The 25,347-nt window shown below is 33.3% G+C and overlaps 1 protein-coding gene across 3 annotated transcripts in view; it reads left to right on the top strand.

The window, feature by feature from the left end:
* LOC150109850 (protein lev-9-like) overlaps positions 1-5,627 on the top strand; it is a 189,483-nt gene extending 183,856 nt beyond the window's left edge. For 2 of the 3 annotated variants that reach the window (XM_090396976.1, XM_090396970.1), the window contains one exon: positions 492-5,627. In XM_090396976.1, the coding sequence (XP_090253102.1) occupies positions 492-715 (224 nt within the window). In that variant the 3' untranslated portion in view covers positions 716-5,627. The remainder of the gene's footprint in view (positions 1-491) is intronic. The other variant, XM_090396986.1, reaches the window with a different exon arrangement.
* Positions 5,628-25,347: the final 19,720 nt, after the last annotated feature.

Below are 25,347 nucleotides of genomic sequence, written 5' to 3'. Positions count from 1 at the left end.
CTAACAAAGCATAAGAGAAGATAAACATGAAGTGTTCTCTCTCTCTTTGTTAGTCAATTTCATCTGTGTTAAATTGCTTGAACTATTTACGCATTTATTTATTTAGGAATTTGATGATAATCATCATCAAATTCCTAAATAAATTATATAATAATCAGCAATTATATCACTAAATATCAGCAATTTGATGATAATAATCATCAAATTGCTGATATTAATTACCATTACTGATTTCCAGTCAACAATTTTCATTCAAATTATTCTGTTATCTGTCAAGATTCCAAAATTATTGGATCTTATATTTCTGTCTTTTAAGGTGCTTTTTACTGTATTAATCCATCAACATCTTGGTCTTCCAATGGGCCTTTTTCCTGCCAGGTTGGCAGGAAAAAGTAACAAATATAATTTTTGTTTCCTGTGTATGAAAAAATTTTGAATGTTGGTGCTCAAGACAAAAAAAAAAGTGAATTTTTTTTCTTCTCCTTTTATAGGTGTGAAGCCGTTGTCAATTCAGACTATCATTGGAATAGTTATTGGTGCCATTGTTCTCTTAATAGTGCTGTGCTTAGGTATTTTCTTCTTTATCCGTTGGAAAAAAAGAGGAGTTGACAGGCTTGGCATGAAAAATAAAGCTTCACCAAATGATGCAGCAGATATGGATGAAATGAAAAGACTTGAAAAAGACAGAAAACCTATCCCAACAACAACATTGTAGTTTGTTATGCATGAACCAATTTAAAAATAGCAAAGCAAGTGATGATGTTGGATACAGGTTTTGTAATTGTGCTGAGAAAGAATTCAGCACCATTTTTTACAGAAATCTCAATTTTGTAATATTGTGGACAGTTTCAAATTGTGGTGAGCTATCTGCATCAGTAGATCCACACATCTCCTGTATGTACAGTCTTACAAGTGCCATGAAGAGAACATTGGGCCTCAATCCCATTTTGCATTTTTTTAAATATAGTTTTTGTAGTCTATTTAAAAAAAAAAAAAAAAAAATTGCAACTTGGTATGCTAAATTTAAGAATGTATTGACCATCTGTGTATCATTTTGGAAAATATGAAAAATGTAAATATCATCAGCATGATATTTTACATAAAGTTTTGATTTATAAAAATTTTTGCAAAAAAAGGGACCATTATCAATATGTTGGAAATGCTTGATGTAGACAGAGATTATTTACTTAGTTTACTGCTAGTCAGGTTCTACTGTTGAACCTTAATTGTACATTTGTAAGTTTAAAATATTGCTGATGTTGCAGATTATGCTATATTAATTGTTAATGCCATTAAGTTTTCCCTTCCCCCTTCCCTTTTTACTTTCCATTTATTTTCTAAGCAGCATAGAATTAAAGTGGATTTTTAGTATATATTGTTAATATGTAAAATGATAATTATTTTGATGTATAATCACATCAGCATTGAAAATTTTAAATTGATGCTTTAAAACATGGGTTCTGCCTTTTCTTATACTGTAATCTTCCAATTAATGTAATCATGTTTCATGTGTTCATTATTATCAAGTCATTCTGCTCTGAATTAATACTATGTGTTTGTTTAATTTTAATATCAGTTAAGTAGTTCAGCATGTTAAGATCTTATTTTGCTGATTCATAGGTATAATTTCAAAAATTTACATTCTATGAAATTTTTACATTTATACACAAAATTTGATTTATTATTGTAAATATCATGTATACTTTTAAAGTTATTTAACTGGTAACATCACTGGATGATTTCACATATTCTAAAAATATGTAGTACAACTTTTTCAGAAGCAAAAGTATGCTTTAATAACTGTTTTATGTTTAGGAATCCATATCATTTGGTAAAACGAGTTTAGCACCGTCTTTCTCACTATTATAAAGAAACGAAACAAAACTTATGGCATTAACATTAGCCTAATCATACCAGTATTCACTAATGGTACATACTGTTATTATGTATAACATTTGTCTATAGTTTACAAGATTGTGTGTGCGTGCACGAGATGTAAAGCCTGTTTTACCTGAAACAGTTGAACCATATTTCATGCAATGAAGTATTTTCCAAAATGAAAATTTCTTCAGGTGTAAATAAGGACATTTTGGTTTTAATTTATCTGTTTGGCATTATAAAGTTTATAAATAGTTGAGCAACCTGTCTTGACTGTTACCCATGCAGAAATTGCCAAGTTACAATTAAACGATATCCTGGTATCTTAAATGATATCTCTTAAATCACTGCAGTTCTTTGAAAGAATATTCCTTTACTAGAAGTAAAAATGTAGGATTGATTATTGCAAACTTTGTTAAACAGAAATATTCTTCCAATGAATTTGAGTGGTTTGAGATAAGTACTTAGTTTTAATACCTAAATCACCAAAATGTTGCATTGATGTCACATCTTCAGAAAGAAAACATTCTTGAATTAATTTAAAATTTTATTAAATGATATGAAAATTTAATTACAATGCAGTCAACTCCCATTGTAGTGAATTTTGTGAGAGAGAGTTAACTATTGGATTGATTTCTTATAGTGGATAGTTAGCTACAGTGAATTTCCTTTAGGAGGCATTGTAGAAGGATTTGGCATTCAGTTATCTGTTATAATGTGTTTATAATGGTGTGTTGACAATAGTGAGAGTTGATTGCATAAAGCCCCCTTTTAACTTTTTTTTCTGTAAAATATGTGCATATTAGTACGATGTTTTGGTTGTATATTTGACTTTTGTTTTAGTTTTGAAATTAAGGTTTCAAGAAACACACTAGCTCACAAATACTCGAGATGATCACCTAATATCCAATTTCTTCTTTTAAATTTGAGCACATTCACAGATATGTCAGTGCTGCAATAAAATCTAAACTAAAATAGCAGTAATTTGAAAGTAGGCCAATGTGTGTGTGTATATGCATTAGCCTACTTATTACATGTATGAATGTTTGTGGCTATGAGTGCCCGAATGCATATATACAGACTTTGATAGTTGGACTTTATACTGATGTTTTAGCTCATTTCTGAAATATATATATATATATATATGTATGTATATATATATATATAGGCAGATGGGCTAGATTAAAATGGTTAGCTAATCACATGATCCACATAGTGCATTTCTTAAAGCACTGAATCTCCTGCTTCCAGTGCTTTAAGATTTTTCTGTTTAAGATGCTTTCTGCAGGAATTCTTGTGGAATGTAATGATTTTAAATCTTATTTTTTAAACATTTAGAGAATTGATAACAAGCGGTATAATACTTAAAAACAATACTTAATGCAAAAATAAGTCATTCACAATTCACTTCACTAAAGATTTGATAAGCTAATTCTGTATAATGTGCATTATTGAAGCAAGGCATTGTATATAGGTTGTTTATTTTATTTTTTTGTTTACGTTTACTTCGCGTGTGACTAATTCAATTAGGGAAAAACACTGTACATCATAGTTCTTTGCCTTTATGCTTATATAAAACAACTCCTGTCTGTTTTCCTATTTCTATCCTAATTTACGCTCACGCATAGACCTGCACTTTTTACCGTGTAGGTATTCAGAACCGAAATCCTACAGAATAGGTTGGTTACTCCTTATTCCTGGAGGTATCCTAATAACTGTAGCCTGTGTGTTCATGGGGCTGGTTTGCCTGCTTGCGGGATGAAAAACCCCAGATAAACTGGGAGGAAAAACCCTGCTGTTCATGCCCAAGACTGCTAACTTGGCTATGGCTGAGGAAGATCCTTGACCTCTTCATGTCATCGATGGGAATTGAACCTAGGACACTCCTTCCACAGGCATATGGTTGCTAAGTGCATAGCCACTAGGCTAACCATGCAGACTTTCCTGTTTACAACAAAAAAAAAAAATGAAAATTATTTTTTTTTTATGATTCCCAAGGCTGCAAGGCCTATTATGTGTGCATATAGAGCCATGTGTGCACTGATTTATATAGCTGTTCCTAGTTCTGATAGTATTACATGGTTAAGTTTACATTATTAATTTCCTATCAACAGTTAATCTGTTATTTGTCAGAACTTCAATGTATTTAGAGTCCAATAGAGTTGGCTCAAAAACAAATGATGGCTAAATCAAAGTATTTGGTGAAATTAAATGATTTATTAAAAAAAAATAAAGAAAATAAATCTCATCTCATCACACATTGCAACTTACTAGTTGCAATGTGTGATGAGACCAGCAGCACGCTCTAAACTCAACTGGCAATTCCAATATATAGTTGCTTATAAAAAAAAAGTGAAATCACTAAATGATCTACAAAATTTTATTTTTCATACATTTTGTTATTTTTTTCTAGTTTGTCTTAAGCAATTTTGCTTATTGTATAGCAACATCATTTTATCACAGTACCATACAATTTCTTTAAGACTTATATAATTAAGCAAATTATTAGAGCTCAGGTAGCTAAATTTATCATCACAGCAGTTATGATGAGATATAGGTATGTATAAATTTATGTTGGATGTAAACCTCTGGATAAAATGAAATGTAGGCCTTTTTAGTAATTTAATTATTTAGTCCATATGAGATTTAAAATCATGCCATTATTTCCATTGATCTTTGCTGGTTTCTTAATACTCTATTTCAGTTGTTATATTGTCTTTAAAGTAATGTTTAAATCTCATGTAAAGAGTGTGTTGCTATTTTACTAGATTTTCTGATGGCATACATCTGAGTATTTTGTATATCCAGGGCTGACCATGCATTGAGCCCTCATAAATGCCATAGTTTGTCAATACTTGATTTACGGAAAAAAGTTTTCTATGTGTTGAGGACTTGAGATTCTGTGTGTGGAGGGAGAGAAGGCAGTAACTAGTTACTGCTGTGAGACATGGATCCTTTGTGTTCTTGCACAAAGTAAGAGATGGCTCATTTTATATATTATAATTATATATCTCTTTCTACATTTTGAAGAAACTTGCATTCAGGTATTTTGTCATGCCTGAAAAGGATATGCTGATCTGCATGGATGTCAGGAGATTTTATTAAAGAACAAGCTAAATATTTTATGTACACAAATTGAGCTGTTGTCATTTACAATCAGATGTAATAATGAATCATGCTTATAAATGTTATGTTCCCCAGAAACATTGAATATTTTTAAGAGAACAGTCCTTTAACTCTTTTCACATTCATTCACTTCAAGATGTCTTTGCAGCATGTGATTCAAATTTATATAAGATTGTAGATATGTCTACATCTTTTCTCTAAAAGTATTTGCATTTAACCATACTACCGGCCAAGACGTATATATATTCCAGACGTATATATATTATCATGGATACAAATTGCATATTAAAATTGTAATACCATTGATGTTATATTGAAATATATGATGGATACAAAGCGTATGAGGATGCGTATTTGATCCATAATGGCTGGTAAGGTGGTTAACATGGCTAGTGCATTCTGTTTGCCAACCTTGAATTTTTTATATTAGTTTCGAGAGTTTTTGATTCTGATGTTGATATTATGTCATGTGCTGAACTTTTTAACATATGAGATCAATTCTTTTTCTGTTTATTTCTAGACTGAATTTCTTAACGTATATTTGCTATAGTAATTTCCTGAGCATATTTCCAAGTTGTGCATAATTTTCCTAGAAGAGAATAAAATCATGCATTTATCCTCTACTTACTAGTTGCAATGTTGATCTTTATTTTTAAACTTTCTTTCTTGATTATTTAATTATCAAAAAAAAAAAAAGTGTGAAGGGAATGTGACAAATGTTATTTGGGAAAATATATATTAAAGTAACCTCTATCAAGTCTCCACTATTAAAAAAATAAAAAAAAAAGATTAATCAGTTATTATTAGATGCTGGTAGATTAAGCATATCATTAATTGATTGTTTAGATTGTCTGTTTCACTGTATGTAAATTGTTTCTGTTTGCTTCTGGCATTATTTATTGCTAAAACATTTATTAGCAAAATTAGTTTATAATGCATGATGCATTTATATACATGTATGATATTAGTAAGTAAAGGAATTCTTATTGTCATGGAAAAAGAATACCACCATTTGTTTCTTTCCTTTGCATTCTCTTCATGTTGCTATATATTTATGGTATTCTGATTTTCCTGGTTGCTTGTAGTGAAATTTCTTTCCAAGCCATCTCTTGCTTATTAACTTTTTTTAAAAATCATTTTTTGAAGACTGTGTCTCAAAGGATATCCTGTCCATTTTCTTCTATTTTTGACTCTTAATGATATTCCTATATTATTCTTATTCATCAGAATAATTCCTCATTACTTTTCTCAATTCAGTGTACAGTACTCTTTGCTAATATTATAACTCAAATGCTCCTTCCATTCCTCTGTTATGTTTAGGCAGAGTTCACATTTCACTTGGACATGACTAATGTTTGTGCAAGTTCCCTTTGTCATTCCAATTCTCTTGTCTTATTTAGCATCTTATTTAAAATTTGATTTCACTACTGAGTGAGATCCTGGCAGAGAAAATTGGGTTTCTGCTTGTGACCAAAATATGTTTTTATTGGTACTTTTAGTCATTCATAATTATTTTTTAAACATTCTGTTAGTAACTTCCAAAATATTTTGCAGTTCTGTTTTAGGAAATAGCAATTAATACAGTGTTATCTCTTCTTCATTATGTAAGTTTAAAAGAAGTGGAGGGGTTGCAGGGGGGGGGGGGGATGTATCCTTTCTCAACTTCAGAATTTTGAAATCTAGCTCATTGTTTGGAGTGCAAATCATGTTATATCTTTCCTATCCTTCTAGTTGATGCTAGCTCTTTCTAAACTTTAAACAGTCTTTCCCACTCTACAGGCAATTGCTTTCTCCAAATATACAAAAATAATGCGTTTTTCTCTACCTCCTGTCTTTTTCTGTGATTTGTGTTAGAGCAAGGATTACCTCCATTGTCTTTACTTTATTTATTTTATAGCATTTTTCAAGAATGTGAAAAGAGACTAATTGTGCAATAATTCCATTTTGTTTGAAGTCTTTTATTGCTTCCCATTTTCTCTTTCTTTGATAAATAATAAAGACTTCATCATCACTTCTTTATCCTTTCTGCTTTTATGCTATCTTGACTTGGTGAATATTTTATCAGATTCTTCATCTAAACAGTCTAAATGATTTTTCTTTCTTTTAGAAAAGCTTGTGCCATAGTTTTATGAATTATTTACATGTAAACACAAGGCAAAAGTAATAATTTATTATAAGGCCGTATATTTCACTCTGAAAATTACACCTTCATTGGCAAAAAAACAGTTGATTCAAAGTAGAATGCAAACAATGGATTTATTTGAGATAGAATGAGCCGTGTGATGTTATATTTCCAGAACATTATGATCTGAGAAAAAAGTTAATCATAACAGTATCAAATATATATATGTGTGTATATATATATATATATATATATATATATATTTAATAAAAAATAATGATGTGTTATTGTCATCAGACTTTCCCATATTTTTGACAATGATAGGTAATCATTCTGATTCATGTTTGGGCAGTGAAGTAAGGCTTCAGCACTCTCCTTAAATAAGCATTCAAATTTGTATCAACAGCAATGTAGTATGCATGTTTCAGACCAAAGAATGTTGTGGTCTGTGTCTACTCCGTGTTGAGCCAATCCAGATATATCAGATTTTCAGTGGTAAATATGTGATTGATGTTCTTGTATTCTCTTTCTTATTGAGCTTCTCAGAAAGGACTACACAACATCTAATTGACTCCTAGAAATCTAACTTAACAACAAGGAAACAATATGTTGAGTTTCCAATCCCATATATTTCTGGTGTTTCAGAACCGATTTCCAGAATTCTGAAGAAATATGATTTAGTAGCTACTACTATTATACCCATCAATAAGCTCTCAACTTATTTCCCCTCTTTAAAAGATAAACGCTCTCCGATCTCTCTTAGGTATATACCAAGTTCCTCATGACTGCTGTCTATACTTCCTCAGACAAACTGGACGCTCAATAAGAAAAAGAATACACGAACATCGATCATATTTACCACTGGAAATCCAATAGATCTGAATTGACTCAACACAGAACAGACACAGACCACAACATTCTTTGGCCTGAATGCCTATATGTTGCTGTCGATACAAATTTGAATGTTTAATTAAGGAGTGCTGAAGTTTTGCTTCACTGTCCAAATTTTAATCAGAATGATTTCCTGTCATTGTCAAAAATATGGGAAAGTCTGATTAGAATAACACCATTAATTTTTTTTTTTTAATACTGTTGCGATTAACCTTTTCCTCAGAACATAATGTTACTGGAAATATAACATCACGTGGCTCATTCTATTTTAAATGAATCCATTGTTTACATTCTACTTGGTATCAACTGTTTTTTGCCACTGAAGATGGTCTGTAATTTTCAGACTGAAATATACGGCCTTATAATAAAATACCTTTTATCTTGTGTTTACATGTAAATAATTCTTAAATGATATTTGATCCTTTTTATCTTTGCTTGTATCATCTGTTTTCTTGTCAATATATAGTTGACTTCATATTTTCTATAGGTCTTTCATAATCAAAATGGTAGATCATATAGTTTGATTTTTTATCACAGTGTTTCTGGTTTTCCAGTAACATTGCAGTCTTCAGAACTCTGAAGTACTTCAGTTTCTTATTTTTGCATATTACTCTTGCCATCCTTTGTTTTTCATTTTATTTTGCTTAACTTTCACTACAATCTCTGATTTTTGCCTATGGTTTACTAGATTTTCTTACTTTACATAGGCATGTTTTTTATGTATTTAATCTGAGTCATTTGTTTTCTGAGTTTTCATTTTTATATGGTTGTGTTTTTTAGTTTATTCATATATATATATATATTTTTTTAGTTGGTGTATGATGCTAAGCCATGATTGCTGTCAAGATTTGCTCCAGGATATGCTTTGAGATTTTTATTTTTTGGTTTTGGAAAATCTCTGCTTTATTATTATGTACTCAAATTGATATTTTCTTAAATCTCTTGGTATCCTCTGTATATATTGCTTATTTGAGTCAGTCTTAATAAATCTTATCTGATCTTTTATCAATTTGACTGAAGGTATTTTAAATCAGTGCATAGAAAAGACTACAAAAACTATAATTCATCATTGCTAGTGGAGTGTGGGGAGGAAACACAAAGAAATATTCTTTCTTGGGACTGTCTAGAAACTGGGCTGTGATACATTTGAGGACTTGGTGCAGGACTTGGTTCCATCTCAGCTGATATATCTGCAGATAGAGAGCTTCTATCCAGTGATGTCTGCACCAGTCCTGGAAAGCATATAATCACAAGGAACCAATGGGCACTCTGATTAATTGGAATAATAATGAAATCTTTCTCAAAGATGTCAACATGACGAGTCCATGTTTTAACTTGGCTGTGTCTTTTTTGCCTGTGGAGTAATGGAAGCATCATCATCTCCTCTAGTAAATATTCTTTCTGTTTATATTTTAAAAACAAAAAAGCCATCCTGGTTTGGTGAATGGTCCAAAGAGCCATGTATAAATAATTGAATTTCTCTCTTCCGGATACAAGCAATCTTTGATTGTTTTTTTGGTGTGCCATCCCACATGTGCAAGCAGCACTCCCAAAGTGGAGAAAAATTGGGATTTAGATTAGACATTCAGCATTTTTACAGGTGAGAAGTGTCTTGAGCAGAAGTGAAAGGGCATAGTGTTTTGAAGAGGCTTCGGCTAAGATCAGAGTATTATTAAAGTAATAATGTGAAATATTAAAGTAAGAAAGTGAAATGAAATCTTTTTTGCAGAAGAGAAATATCTTGTTAGTGAATAGATTTTTTTATCTATAAAACTTGAATAATTTTTTGCTCCTTTCATTTTTAGTCCCAATTCCAAAATTTTCAATTGCTGCTTTCCTCTTTTTAAATAATGCTACAGCATTGAAATTGCACATGTGCAATAAATGAAGATGCATTTCGGCATAGAATACATCTGAATAGTATAGAGTGATATGTATATATACACATACACACACACACCACTAATATTTTATTTTATTTTATTTAACATTAATTAAATCTGATTTGCAGAAATACAAATCAAGACATTGTAAGACACATTTAGGCCATAGTCAAAAGTTAGATATGGTTTTTTGCAGAAATGGGGAAAATGCAGATACTTGTAATGTTTGCATTTTATAAATGATTTAATCTTATTTCAGTTGCAGTGCATTAAGTAGATTTTATCTAATGTTTATTTTAAATTAAATCGACTTCAGCTTCAGACTAAAAGTGAAAAGCAAAATTTGTCAAATTTTGGTAAGTAATAAATAAAAAAATCATTAGGAATGAAGCAGAAGCCAAAAAACAATGTTTTTCTCCTCCAGAAAAGCAGTATAAAAAATTGCCATTTACATAATGAGACTGGTAGTTATGATACATACTCTTGGATGTTTCATTAACTGCTTATATTTTGCATAATTTCAAATCAGCATCATCAGAGCACAACGCAGCACATCACATATACAACTGTGTTATGCTCTGATGATGCTGAATTGAAATTCAGCGAAATATAAGCAGTTAATGAAACATCTTTTGATAAAATTGTTTGGTGGTGTTAATAACGTTAAAAATAAATCATGAATAGGCCAGAGGTGTTTGATAGCATATATCGGTGTGTGGTCTTTTTTTTTTTTTTTTTTTTTTTTAATGTCCTGAGAATATTACAAAACTTATAAATGGTTACCTCACAGTGAGTGAGTTATTCCTTTTCATTTTCTGCTAGATTATTTCCATCCTGTGTGATGTGCACACCATTACTACAACTTTGTCTCTGACAAAAAATATTGTGCCTTGCCATTGTTGTAGGCATATCACATTTTATGTAAGTTTATATAGCTGAGCTCTCTGGTCTGAGAGAAATAATTCTCTAATTCATGGCTATCAGTCTTATTATATAACTTGTGCAAGTGAAAATGCTTTTTTTTTTTTGATTGATTGGAAAAAAAGTTTTTTTTTATTATTAGGGGAATTTATGGTTGTTTTCGGCCAACAAAAGCCAGTTTAGTCAAAGATTGCTAAAGTGAACTTTAGCAAAAATCCTTTCTTTTCGGAGAATAGTTGGATATATTGTGAACATAATTAAGAAAAAGGGTTCACATTTTCTTACAGACCAGAGATTAAAAAAAGAGCTTCATGAAGTGTGAAGGATAAGATCTAAGTGGTGCATTCATATAATTTTAATTTGAAATTTTCCAATTAAATTTAAAAAACAAAAAAAAAAAGTCTTTTCTGTATAGAAGGTGTATATATAAGCACTTTTTGTTCTAAAGTTATTGTTATTAATCAGCATGATTCATATCTGCCTCATATGAAATAATTGACAGTTTTAGCTATTATTATTATTATTCAAATGTCAGCTCTTTGCTTTTTTGCAGATGATGTTATACTTCTAAATAAATTCACTACAAGTCTGCAAGATTCTCTGACTAAATTGAATAACTGTTGTAATAGATATGGTATGAAGGTCAGCAATAAAAAGACAAAGACAATGAAAATAGGCAGAATCATTGAAAATGTCACCTGTGTTGTGAATGGAGAACCTGTGGAACAAGTAAAACATTTCAGTTACTAGGCAGGATTTTTAGTGAAGATGGTAAATTAAATATGGAAATAGACTACAGAATCAGCAAAGCTGGTATGGTGGGAAGTCAATTGAATAAATTCATATGGAATATGAGAGAAATTAGTCAGAACACTAAATTAGCTGTATACAAGACAGTGTTCAAACTAGTTTTAACTTATGGATCTGAGAGCTGGGTCAGAAGTAAAACAGTTGACCAAAGACTAGAGACCACAGATATGAGAGTCCTGAGAAAAATTATAGGCGTGAGCAGATGGCATCAATGGCAATATCATATTAAAAATGAGGATATTAGGAAAGAACTTGACATTGTCAGCATCAAGGAATGTGTTAGCAGAGCTAATCTCAGGTGGTATGGTCACTTAAACAGAATGGGCGAAGAAAGATTAGCAAAACAAGTGTTCTCTGCGAGGTTGGCAACAAAACAACCCAGAGGAAAACCAAGATATAGGTGGATTGATGCGGTACAAAGTGCCTTAGACGATAGAAATATAAGATCTGATAATGTTGGAGTCTTGACAAGTAACAGACTGATTTGGAGGAAAATTGTAGATAGGAAGTTAGTAATGATGTAATTTTTTTCATGTAGTACTATCATATCCTGTACACCCTTTGAGGGTACATGGCAGGAATTTGATGATAATGATTATTATTCAAAGTAAAAAAAAAAAAAAAAAAAATGCCATTTAACCAGATTGGTTGGTTGGGCAAGTGGATAACATTTACTCTCCAACCAGGAGTCTGTAGATTCAAATTCACTATAAGTATAAATGATGTTCACAAATGTTTTTGGCAAGATGAATTTCATTGCTCAATGTCAGGCCACCACCTTGTTTTTTGAAATCTGAATTTGCTTCAAATAGTTCCATATTTGGTCTCTAGAGCAGGATTTTCAAAATCTAACTACTAGACTATTATGGTAATAATGTATTATAGGTTTATGACCTTTTGTGGATGGGATTTGCATAAATATATATTTATTTGTATATAAACTGTTTCAGAAAGGCTTTCTGTCTGCTCATCCAGCAAGTCATTAAACATGTAAGAATTTTGGGGTGACAGAGATAGATCCCTTGTTGGGGGGGAGTGGGAGGGTATAGTCAGTCACCTTCCCCATTTTGAAAGTCCAAGGTAAGCTTTTGGGTTTTTACTGAGTAATGTTTGCACATTTGCTTCTTATGCTTAGTACATTTGTGTGTGGAGAGAGATTGTGCACTAATTAAAAAGCAACTGAAAACCTCTCTAAAGTAGTTTTTGTTCCCTGTCACTTACATTAATGCATCAATACAAATTTGTTAGTGAAAATTATACCTTGCCGAGAGCGCACATTTCTAATCAGTTGAAATGTAAAGAGCATAGCAATTTCATGAATTCTAAAATTTAGTCTGGATTAAATAATCCTACATTACACAGTGTTGTCTGTAAAGCATATTCCCAAAACTCAAAGGCCTTGCATTTATAATATTAATATATGATACTTCACTACATATATACAGGTGAGTCTGGCAAAGTTCAATCCATTTTCAAGCATTGAGAATAAATGCATACATTCTCATGCTTGCGTCTTTCGCTTGTGACATTAATAAAACATCTTACCTTTAATATGTTTTGAAGTATATCTTCAAAGCATACAAAGTGAACAGTGTTAAATATGGACTTGATCTAGTTCAAATTGTGTACTTTTTTTTTTTACCCCTTTTTATTCCAGTGGTACATTTCTCAAGTTCCATCCATCCATTACCATGAGATTGCAACTTTTATTCTGCATTTTCATACCAGTATTTTTATGCACATATTGATGTCATTAATATGATGTATTGTATATTGCATCTGTTATTGGATGATCCTTCAGTGCAATCAGTAATTGTTGGCAAGATCTGCATATGATTTCTTGTGATAAAAGAGGAACATTTATAAGAACCATTAGACAAGCCGATATTATATGGAGATAGTAGGGTTTATCCTCTTCAAATCTGGTTTTTCATTTCACACAACATCCATTGGTTAGAGAATCTATGCAGTTACAGATATAATACTTATCTTGTAGTCTTAGTTGTTTTATTGTAATCAAATAGGAACAACCACAACCCTAGTATCTTTTACAACTCCTTCACTCCACTTTCCCAAATCGTCTGTATCTGGTTTCCTTTGTGTTGGATGAATTAATACAGGATGCCCTAAAATTGTTTTCATATTCAATCATTCATTTGTTAGTGTTTTCAACAACCTTCACAACTATTCTTGGATTTCTCAGCTGTAACCTGAGGATAAGGTGGTAGCCCTATTCTTCTCAGTGTCCTATGTCTGTAGATGTGTGTGTTTTCATAGGACTGGTTTGCCTGTTCTGGAGAACGAAAAACCTGAGTTTCCAGGTGAAAAAAAAAACCCTATCTCCTTATGAGACCAGCTAACTCACCTTTTGTCGAAAGAGACCTGATTTTTTTTTTTTTTCTCGTCATGGATGGGAATCAAGCCCAGGTCTTTCTGACCAAAGGGCTTCTCTTATGAAGAAAAAGGTATCTCTTCTTTTCCTTTGAAACAAAGATTGTGGAAAAGATATATTGATGACATCTTCTTAATCTGGAGTCATGGTCCTGAGTTTCTAAACAATTTCCTAGATCGCCTCAACAGTCAACACCCAAAAATCCAATATACTGTAGAATTAGAGATTGATGGCTCTCTTCCATTCCTGGATGTCAAACTCACTCATTCTCATATTTCTGAGAAATTAAAAATCTCTTTTCACTGTCATCCTGAATACTGAAGATTATAATAAAATGTTCCAGGTATTATTTCTGGGAAAATTCCCATGTTACTCCTCTAAAATAAACTATTATTTTAATGGCTAATATAGCCTACTTTCATTTAGGAGTGTCCCTTTTTTTACAATGTCATTGGCTCTTTACCCAAATTTTAGGGCATTACTGAAGTGTCATAAAATTAATATATGAAGAATAAAATAGGAGGAAAAATTTAGACATACCTTTTTTTTTGGGGGGGGGGGGTTCCTTATCCTGGAGATGTACCTTCATATACTGTTAAGCTGTTAAAGTGGGGGGGGGGAATATTTGAAAAAACTTGGGTTTTTTATATATGTATATTATTATTAAGGGTGGGTCGAGAGTGTTTGGGGGTAGTCAGAGAAGGATCTGAAGATAGAAATTATTTTTTTGGGGGAAGAGGAGGATTTAAGGGAAAAGTCAATGTGTGAGCCGTTTTGATAGGTGTAATCTTCTGAACTCGTGAGGAAAGGCTGTTACAGTTACAAACAGATACTCGATTCTTGACAGAGATCCAACTCGTGAACAAACAACCTTCTTCGAACAACTACAGAGTTTCCTAGAAATATTCGATTATCTCTTCATTCACTTCATCCTTTAATCCCTCGATTATATGGATTACCAAAAATTCATAAAGAAAATACTCCACTAAGACCAATTGTAGAAGGCATTGATTGGCTACTTATAAACTTACAGAGTATTTAACAAAATCCTTAAAGTGCTTATTTGGCTTGACCTCTTCTTTTAGCAAAAATTCTGTTGATTTTGTTTCAAGTGTCAAAAACATAAATATTCAAAAAGAAGAAATTATAGCTAGTTTTGATGCCGTCTCCCTGTTCACAAATATGCCTAGAAGAAGTTCTTAAAAGATAAATTATCAAAAAAAGTAACGTCTTTATTAACCCATTTTGTTCATTCTGGTTATTTCCAGTTTATAGACATTATTTACAAATCAAACTTTGGTTTACCCATGTCCTGTTATTGCTCATACTGGCAAATTTATATTTGGAATCTTTTGAAGAAAAAGCTTTCTTCTCTTTTCCTTTGAAACCAAGATTTCGAAAAAGATATATCAATTACTTCTTAATCTGGAGTCACAGTCCTTGAGTCTCTAAAGAATTTCCTAGACCCTCGCAACAGTCAACACCCAAAAATCCAATTTACTGCAGAATTAGAGAATAATGGCTCTCTTCCATTCCTGGATGTCAAACTCACTCATATTTCTGAGAAATTAAAAATCTATTTACAGGAAACCAACTCATACCAATAGATATCTCTATGCATAGTCCTATCCACCTCAAAAACTTGATATTATTTCTACGCTAGGCAAACATGCTTGCTCACTCCTGTGTGAAGAAGAAAATATTAACAAAGAACTTAAATTTCTTCTTGCAACCTTTCAGCAAAATGGTTATTTCAAACAAACAGTTAATAGGTTACTTTTCAATCCACCACCTCGCCATACTGGAGGTAGAAGTAGTGAAAAAGGCTACATATCCCCACCATATATCAGTTCTGTTTCGCCATAATTAGCCAAAGTTCTTAAAAAAAATGCAATATCTGGACTTTCGCTCCTCTTCCGAAACTCTGTTCCTTGCTCAGTAGGCCCGAACAAAAACATAACCTGAAATATCCCAGTGTTTACTGAATTTGGTGCAACTGCAATAAACCTTATTTTGGCCAGGCAAAAAAAAATCCATCAAATTATGTGTTGAGGAACATAAAAGAGACGTCACATACGGCAGAATCAGAGCTGGTGCTCTGTTGAATCATGTCCTGAATTCTGCTGATGCTAATAAGGAAAACTTCATTCATTCAGTCTTATGGGACAAATCTGAAAATATCTTTCGATGCTATGATGAACTGGAAAGAAGAATTGTAGAATCCAAAGGAATCGTCCTCAATCAAGTACATCTCAACACCAACTTCAGCTATAATCTCTCAAACTGTCATTGCACTGCCATCCAACTTTGGCATTCATGAGATGTTGAATGCATGCAAATGCCCAACAATGCAGAGATACACAGAACAGCTTTAAATGTTAATACGCTAATGCTTTAATGTATACGTTTTTTGTTCTTTCGCAATTTTTGCTGGTTGTTCCCTCTTATGCACCCGAAGAAGTCTTTTATGAAGACAAAACTAGTCGTGCAGTCTACTTAAATAGTATTTTTACTTTGGCTTTCAGTCATTTCATCTTTTTTTAAAAAAATAAATAAATATATAATAGTAATCCCATCCATAAGAAATTGTTCAGCCTACAGTATATTAGTAGCAAAGATGAAGAAAAGTGAGCAAAAAAAGAAAGAGAAACTTTGTTAACATTGGATTTGAAGATGCAAATTATGCTCTTTAGGAACTATGAAATAGGAGGCTCATTTCAGAAGATAGCAGAAGAGGGAATGAATGAAGATGGGAAAAAAATTTGTTCTGTAAGTTTGGAGTTGAACTGTCATGGGGTGTTGAATACCTACTGTATATGTTTTAACAGATTTAAGAGTGGGAGAGTTATTGGCCAATTCTGATTAACAACATCCATGGAAATGTGTGTAGAATGCAAACTGCAGAAACTGAAAGTCTGTATGAAAGAGCGGAGGTGGATTAGTGAGAGATGTCATTAATGCATCTAATTGCTATTTTTGTAGATAAGCTTATACATTGGTTAGACATACTTCTAAATTTTTTAGGAAATGACAATTAATTATATTATAAACAAAACAATGATATGTGCATACAGGCATTCACACTAGGCAAATGAGGCTGAAGAAAGGCAACTGAACTTGGTCTTAGAGTCCTAAAAGCCCCCCCCCCCCCCAGCTAAATTAGGTTGTCTTGGCTGTTGTGCTGACGATCTTAGAATGCATGCTTCCTAAATTTGGGACAGTCTCATTCACTCAAATTTGTTGAGGTTTTGGAAGTTTTTCAGAGCTGAGGCTGAATCAAGGAATAATGTTAGACAATGGCTACAATCCCCAAAAATATTAAAATCAGTTAACCACTATTCCTCCCCCTTCATAGCAGAGATTACTCTAAATCTATCACCATTTCATATATCTGGAGTGCATCCTAAATACTAAGAAAAATCCTAAAAATAATGATCTCACAACTAGTTACAAACCACATAAGATAGCATCTCTTATCTGCTCCACTAAAGACCAGCCACTTTCTCTAGATTCCTACCTGAAGTATACCAGCTCCCTTGTAGTTGCAAACTCTCCTACTACAGTAAGACAGGCAGGATATCCAAACATAAGGACTACATCTGGTTCCACTAATACAGCCACGCAGGACTTGCTGCCATGCATTGGTCAGAATATGCTGGAAAAAGGCCACTTTATTATACCACAGCAAGTACAAGTATGAAAGATTATTCCTTGAATCAGCCTCATCTCTGAAAAACTTCCCAAACCTCAACACATTTGGGAATCATATATTCTAAGATCGTCAGCCCAGCAGCCAAGACAATCAAAATTAGTCCACTAGGGGCACGTTTTAGGACTCTAGGACCGACTTCAATTGCCTTTCTTCAGTCTCATTTGCTTAGTGTGAGTGCCTGTATACATGCACATAATCATTGTTTTGTGATCCCTGAAGATGGGAAAGTAACATTGCCAAAATAGAGGTAGTTATTAAAGTTTTTATAATTAATAATTGAGTTTATGTTGTCATTTTCTAAAAAATTAGAATTAAGTAATTACTCTCACCAACCCTCTTCCTTCTATATATCAATGACCTACTTCAGTTGACCTCTAACCCAATACACAGTTTTGCAGACGACAGCACATTACACTTCCTCCCTTTCATTTGACAAACCTTACTCTACAGCTCACCTCACTTTACCTACAGAACATCAACCACCACTGCCCTCAATTCTGACCTCCAAGCCATCCTTCAATGGGGCTCAGATAACCTCGTCAACTTCAACGCTAGTAAAACCCTATTCTGTCTTATTTCTCACAAAAAAAAACCATTTTCCCCCGCCATTGTTTTTGATAACACTCAAATTCCTGGCATAAACACATCGCAACCATTGCATCCTCAGCTTCCAAAAAACTAGGTTTTCTCTTTCACTTAAGATGCTACTTCACCTCTAAACAACTGTTAGCATTATACAAATCTCAAATCCGCGCAGCTAGCGAATACTGCTCTTGCATTTGGAGTGGGGCTCCTAAAAACTCCCTCAAAATGCTTGACTCAATACAGAGGAAAGCAATTAGATTGATAAATGCCCCATCTCTCACTCCTCTCACTTTCACATAGATGCTTGGTCTCTGCAATTTGTATATTCTATAAATATTTCCATGGAAAATGTTCACCCAAAACAGCATCAATAATTCCCCCACTCTGTACTAAGCCCATTGAAACACGTACAGCTGCCGCCCAACATTCTTTCACAGTACACCTTGAAACCCACAGAACAAGTTTCTTTTCCTCCTCCATCTTGCTACTGCAGTACTGTGGAATAGTCTTCCCTCTGACGTATTTCCCAAGGAATACAACATACAGGCTTTTAAGTCAAATGTAAACAAGTTTCTCCTTTCCCAACCCACTACCCATATACTGTACTAACGTGCTATAGGTTGACCAGCCAACCTCTCGTATATTGGCCTAACATAAAAAAATAATAACAGAGGATGTGCCACAAAAATGTGAAACAAGCTTGTCCTGCAGCATATCCATGCCCACCATCCAGAAATAGTTATGTTGCTGGAAACTAACTTCCATTCCAATTTTCTGTACTGCCTTTGATCATGGATGATGCCAATCCAGAAAGTTGCCAATCCAGTTGTAAAAATCAAGACAACCATAGAATAGAAGCTTATACCTGAAATGATGCTTTAGAGATTCCTCAAACTTTTCTCTGGCACTCAGTGATGCAAAACTGGGGAGAGTATAATCAAGAAAATTCCTTGTTGATTGACAGTGACAGAATTCATATGGCAATTTATCAGTTGAAGCTCCAGTATAGTGTAGAAATTGAGTGATGATGATGAGTGAAATTGGATGGTAATTAGATGGACTTGTCACTCTTCTTAAGAATGGGTTGAATATGGGATAATTTTCAGTCTGCAGATTCTTGTGATCTTCTGGCAAAAAAAAAAATATCAAAGGGGAGGAACATTGAATGTTTTATGTTATAAATAAGAATTGGCTTCTTCCCCTGTAGGTAATAATTATTATGTATACAGGCACCTCCATTGAGTCCACAGACTCATCAAGGAAGGTCCATTTTAAAAACATTAAAGAACAATTGTTTACCTGTACAACATGTCATATTTTGCATTGAAATCATTCATTGACAAAGCACACACGATTCAGTTGCGCATCCTTTTTCAGTGAATGATTTCACCACTCTCCAAGCAAAAAAAACATAGTCCTCGCTTGCTTGCTAACCACACTCTTAATCAATTTACATGGATGATCTCTAGTTTTGTTCACATTATTCATGTACTGAAATATTTTATCCAAATCATTCCTATAAAACTCAAGCATCTTATGTCTCTATGATATCCCCCTTCCCCTTATCTACCAATCAATGAACTTCTGTATCCCACAAATCTTCAATCTCTCCTCATAGAGCATCATATATTATCTTAGTTACTCCTCTGAATCTGTTCCATCTCATCCACATCTCCAAGAAACCCAGGTGACCAAATCTGCATGTAATAATCCAGATGGGGCCTTATAAAGAGAAATAACCTCATCTCTGCATGTCAAGGTGTTCTTCAATAACTAGCTAATAAGCTGTTTTAGCCACTTCTGCAATATATCCTCTGAATTTCAACTGCTTTTCACCAACATCCTCAAATTCCAGGCTTCATCAAGTTCCTGGAGTATGGTCCCATCAATATGGTACAAAGTTGGTACAAATCTTTTTACTCCAAAATCCATAACCTTACACTTTGCCACATTAAATTGGCATCTGTTCTCCTTTGCCCATACTACCAGTCTGTTTAAATCATCCTGTAAAATATCATCTTTGTTGACTATTGCTTACTTAATTTTGCATCTGCAAACACTGAATATTTCCCCTCAGATTATTTCCTATACCATTAATGAACAAATTAAACAGTAGTGGTCCAAGTACTGAGCTCTGTGACTAGTGACATATGTAGTCACTATACCTGTGCACCTGCATAAACTACTGTCTGATCTTTCTCCATGAAGCCCTCTTATCTACAACACCAGCTTCAGATCCATTTGATGTAATTTATGTATCAGGATTCCATGTGCTATCCTATTAAACACCTTTGCAAAACACTAGTCACTTGCTTCTCCTGGACTCAACTCCTCCATAAACTATTTGCTATTTATCCATCAAAACACCCTGTAATTCAAATCATCAGATTTATATTCATCCTCATTTGCTCCAATTTATTCAACAGAGTTCTGTGGAATCCTGTCAGATATCTTTGCAAAATCCAACAGTATGACTGTTTAGCCATTACCTTTATATAACTCATTTGTCACCTTATAGAAAGTAAGTTACTGAGCCATGCTGCCCTGCCCTCCCCCCCAAATGTCCCATCCCTAATCCACCTGGTCCTGAATTTTGTTTTTTAACCAACTTCTCCGATACTTTGACCACCACTCCTGAAATACTAATTGGTCTATAATTAGCTACTTCTATCTTGGAATCACCTTGATGTGGGGAACTATTTTTACTTCTTTCCATTCTTTTGGAGTTCTACATGAGCTGAGACTCAGATTAAACAATCTAAGCTGTGACTACCAATACCCTAGCACATTCTCGTAATACATGAGCATGTCCAATCCCATAGCTGTATTGGCATCCAGATTCTCTAAGAACCTATGTACCTCAACTCCCTCTCTCCTAATAGATATCCCTGACATCTATTACTGTAATATCATCACCTGGATGATATACTCTTGTAAAATGATTATTCAATAATTCAACTAGTTCGTGTGCTTTAGTCACTTCCACATCATCTGCATGCATTCTTCAAAATCATTCTACTGTGGTTCTTTTGCTTGAAAGAACTTTCAGATTACTCTTAGCTCTTTCAGCTAATATCTTCTCTTGTACTCTGATTTTGCCTTTTTTATCATACCAGTCACTCTTCTGGCTTGTGCTTTATGCTGCCCATGGGCTTGCTGGTCACCTCTATCTATGAATATCTTACACATTCTTATTTTATTTTTTTTTTAACTCTTGCTTAATGCTGTAACTCTTTAATTTCCAGTTTATTAATCCTCTTCACTCTTGGTATGCAGTTAGCTACTTGCTCCTTCAAACACCCACTTCCCATGCACTACTAAATCTTTTCCCTGAAGTATATCCTCCCATGTACTGCTTCAAGCAATTTTCTAAGTTTATCGTGGTTCTCAGCCCTTCTAATTCCACATCAAACCCTTCTTTACTGAAAATTCCACATTAGCCAGGTCACAGCTGAATGATTGCTCTCACCAACTGGCAGCAATATATCAATCTTAGTTACACACAAATCCTCAGCTGTCTTAGGTAATTATCCCTAAGAAGCCATAAATTCTGTTTCCTTTCACCCATATGACTTTTCATACTTCCAGTCTGTAGAGGAGATATGATAGAGACCTACAAGTTAGTAAAGGGTTGTTATAGGATAATGTTGGAGAGGTTCTACAAAAAACAGCGGGAGATCAGGGAGAACTAGGGGTCATCCCTGGAAACTGTATAAAGAGGGTATGAGCAGGGGAGTGAGAAGCAGATCTACTACAAATAATGTGGTCTTTAAATAGGGGCAGACCAGAAAACAATAAATTTGTATAAAAAAATTTTAAAAAAAAACTACTAATCATACAAAAAAAACTCAGTTTTAATATTGCAAACTTGTAACAATGCAAACACAATGAAATCCTCCCTTACTGCGAATACTTCTTTTTTTTTTTTTATGACTCGCATCAATCAACTACATCTTCATGTGTTAACTCTGTCACTTTAACACAGATTTGAGAGCATTATTCTCTAGAGGTTACTAAATATGCACAACTTATGGTAAAGTGGATTGTTCCTACGTACACACACATTTTAAAGATTCTCCTTCTGCTTATTTGATAACTCAGGAAATGTTGAAAGTTTATTTTTCACTTGGTTAGAGTATAATAATTTTAGTTTAATCCTTTATCCAAGTGTGAGCAAACAAAGTTTGCGCCTGAAAGTATCTTCAGGACTGGGGTAAGGTGGTACAACACCAGGGCAACTCGTTGAAAAGGTGGAGCAAGATACCAACACTCCTGTCTCAGTATCTCCTATAATGCAAAACACATCTCCTTGCGGATATGTGTAATGTTATGCATTAAGGGAAGGGCCACTACCCAGACTAGTTTCGACCTTTATTGAGGTCTCTTCAGTGGGAGCCAGGCCCAAGCTGAAAGCTGAGATACCAGGCAGAAGCATTTGCAGGTCATCTCTACCTATCGGAGTTGCCAAATGGTGTGCCACCCTTTTTTAATAAGTTACTCTGGATTTAGAGAAAGATGTTGAAAGTTTATTTTTCACTTGGTTAGAGTATAATAATTTTAGTTTAATCCTTTATCCAAGTGTGAGCAAACAAAGTTTGCGCCTGAAAGTATCTTCAGGCAACTCCGATAGGTAGAGATGACCTGCAAATGCTTCTGCCTGGTATCTCAGCTTGGGCCTGGCTCCCACTGAAGAGACCTCAATAAAGGTCGAAACTAGTCTGGGTAGTGGCCCTTCCCTTAATGCATAACATTAGACATATCCGCAAGGAGATGTGTTTTACATTATAGGAGATACTGAGACAGGAGTGTTGGTAGCTTGCTCCACCTTTGCAACGAGTTGCCCTGGTGTTGTACCACCTTACCCCAGTCCTGAAGATACTTTCAGGCGCAAACTTTGTTTGCTCACACTTGGATAAAGGATTAAACTAAAATTATTAAACTCAGGAAATGCTTTGGCTAGCATCTGCCAGTTAAATCTCAATTCATGTACTTTGCAAATTTGAACATACTTTGCTTATAACATCTCTTTTATTTAGCTATAACCAGTTGCTATGTACAAAACTTAAGTCAGTTTTATCATGCATTAAATTTGCTTTATGTACTGATACACAGTTGATACTGCTGTAACAAACTCAATATAGTAAACAGCATAAAATCCTGACCAGAGCTCTATAGGCACAATGCCTTTCTAAAAGGAATCCATATTATAAACGATTTCTTTGGGCCCTATATGTTTTTCTCTAGGAAGAGTAATTATAAAACTAAATTCACAAAAAATCACTGCTCCTTTTTGGAAGGTATTCTGATATTGACTATGCAAAAACTTCTCATACTTTTATATGTAATTATATGAGGGGAATCTGGAATGTTATGATAAACACCTGGAACCAAAATTATGTTAAAGCAACTGATATAACTACAAGAAAGAAAATACTAGTAGCAGAATTATGAAGGTAACATATATCAATTGCTTTAATATAATTTTTGTTCTAGATGTTTATTAGAACTTTCCAGATCTCCCCCCCCCACACACACACTCACACTCATATATATCAGACTTGTAGTTATTTACATTTGGAATTCAGAAATAAGAAGAAACTTTAATGCAATATTTCTTCCTTCCCAGATGCTTTTAGAAAATGATTTTCATAATCATCTTTGCATAACTTTTATAAATTTTCTTACATAGAAATAGCTTGCTAGAAATAGAAACAACCAAGAAAAAAAAGGACACAAATTTAGGTGCAAACTATAAATTTTCGTGTGCCTGAGTTTTTTAAGCAATTACTCCAGGGTGAGCAGATTAAAAATAGGATTCCTTGTATACTTGATTACATCAATTTCAAGATATCACTATTTGTGTAAGGATGTCTTGAAGTTGTTTTCTTACTCTAGCCGTTAAACTAGCATTTTTTTTCAACTGCTAGACTATTATTCGGTCTTCTTTGCTTAGCCATCTTGCAAATAAAATTGTTAGCAGAGAGAGAGAGAGAGAGATGCTTTTCTAGATTCGATGCTCTTATATCTCCTTTAGATAGGAATTTCAAAAATTGATGCATATCTGTAAGAGGAGCAGTGATTTTTAGTTTTATAATTACTCAAGTTTGAGTCCAGTTTATTAAATATTTGTAAAGAGATGTAGTTTCAGGACTAAAATCAGTAATGCATATGTGTGAGGTATAATTAAGATTTTCATTTATAGAATATTGATATAATAGCTTGGTTTATGATGATTTCTTGTTCTGCTCATTCCCTTTCTGTTAAAGAACTGAAGTCTTCCATTAAGAATACATACTTTTTTAATCCAGTTATAAACTATATAAAGAATTCATACAGTTTATGCTATATAAAGAATTTCTTCTTTATTTCATTGTTAATTTCTAAACCATTATATATTTTTGTATTTGGAATAGCAAACATATTGTGCAATATTGAAATATCTGTGTTACAAAGGAGCTTAAAATCTATTTTAAATGTTTTTTTCAACAGTTTGTTTACTCAAGAATTATATTTTATTATAAATACAATTACATTCTTCTGTGATATTACAGAAATCGACTTTTCTGTATCATATACAGAATAGTACCTGTCTAATGGGACAGGTAACTTTTCCCATAATTGTTTGTCAATGCATGTGAAGTAAAAGTAACAGTTTAACCTGCCATTTTAAGTTTCCACATGCATAATGCATGTTGGATATTCTTTTATGATGATGTAGTTTTTTTTTAATTAGTTAGCATACTTAAAATAAACATCTCATAAACTTTGTTAACCCAAAGATTTTTATATAGTGTGGTACTGGCTGAATGCACTTTATTGCAGAATGCTAGAAGTATGAAGAATGAGAGTAAGGTTCACTATGATAGATGTGACTTGCTGAATGACATCTCCACACAGATTCTAACTGTGGAATTCTTCATGTCAGATTCATGCTTCTTTGATGTATGTACGTTCAGTCCAGTAATTATATTGTCACAAATTTAAGGCAGGTTCATATTTCTTGATATATTTAGCATGTTTTAACTTG

Source organism: Typopeltis vanoorti, chromosome 1 (assembly GCF_054136105.1).
Source record: "Typopeltis vanoorti isolate ZY-2024b chromosome 1, IOZ_Tvanoo_1.0, whole genome shotgun sequence".
Lineage (NCBI taxonomy): Eukaryota > Metazoa > Arthropoda > Arachnida > Uropygi > Thelyphonidae > Typopeltis > Typopeltis vanoorti.
This window is presented reverse-complemented; position numbering and strand designations above follow the sequence as displayed.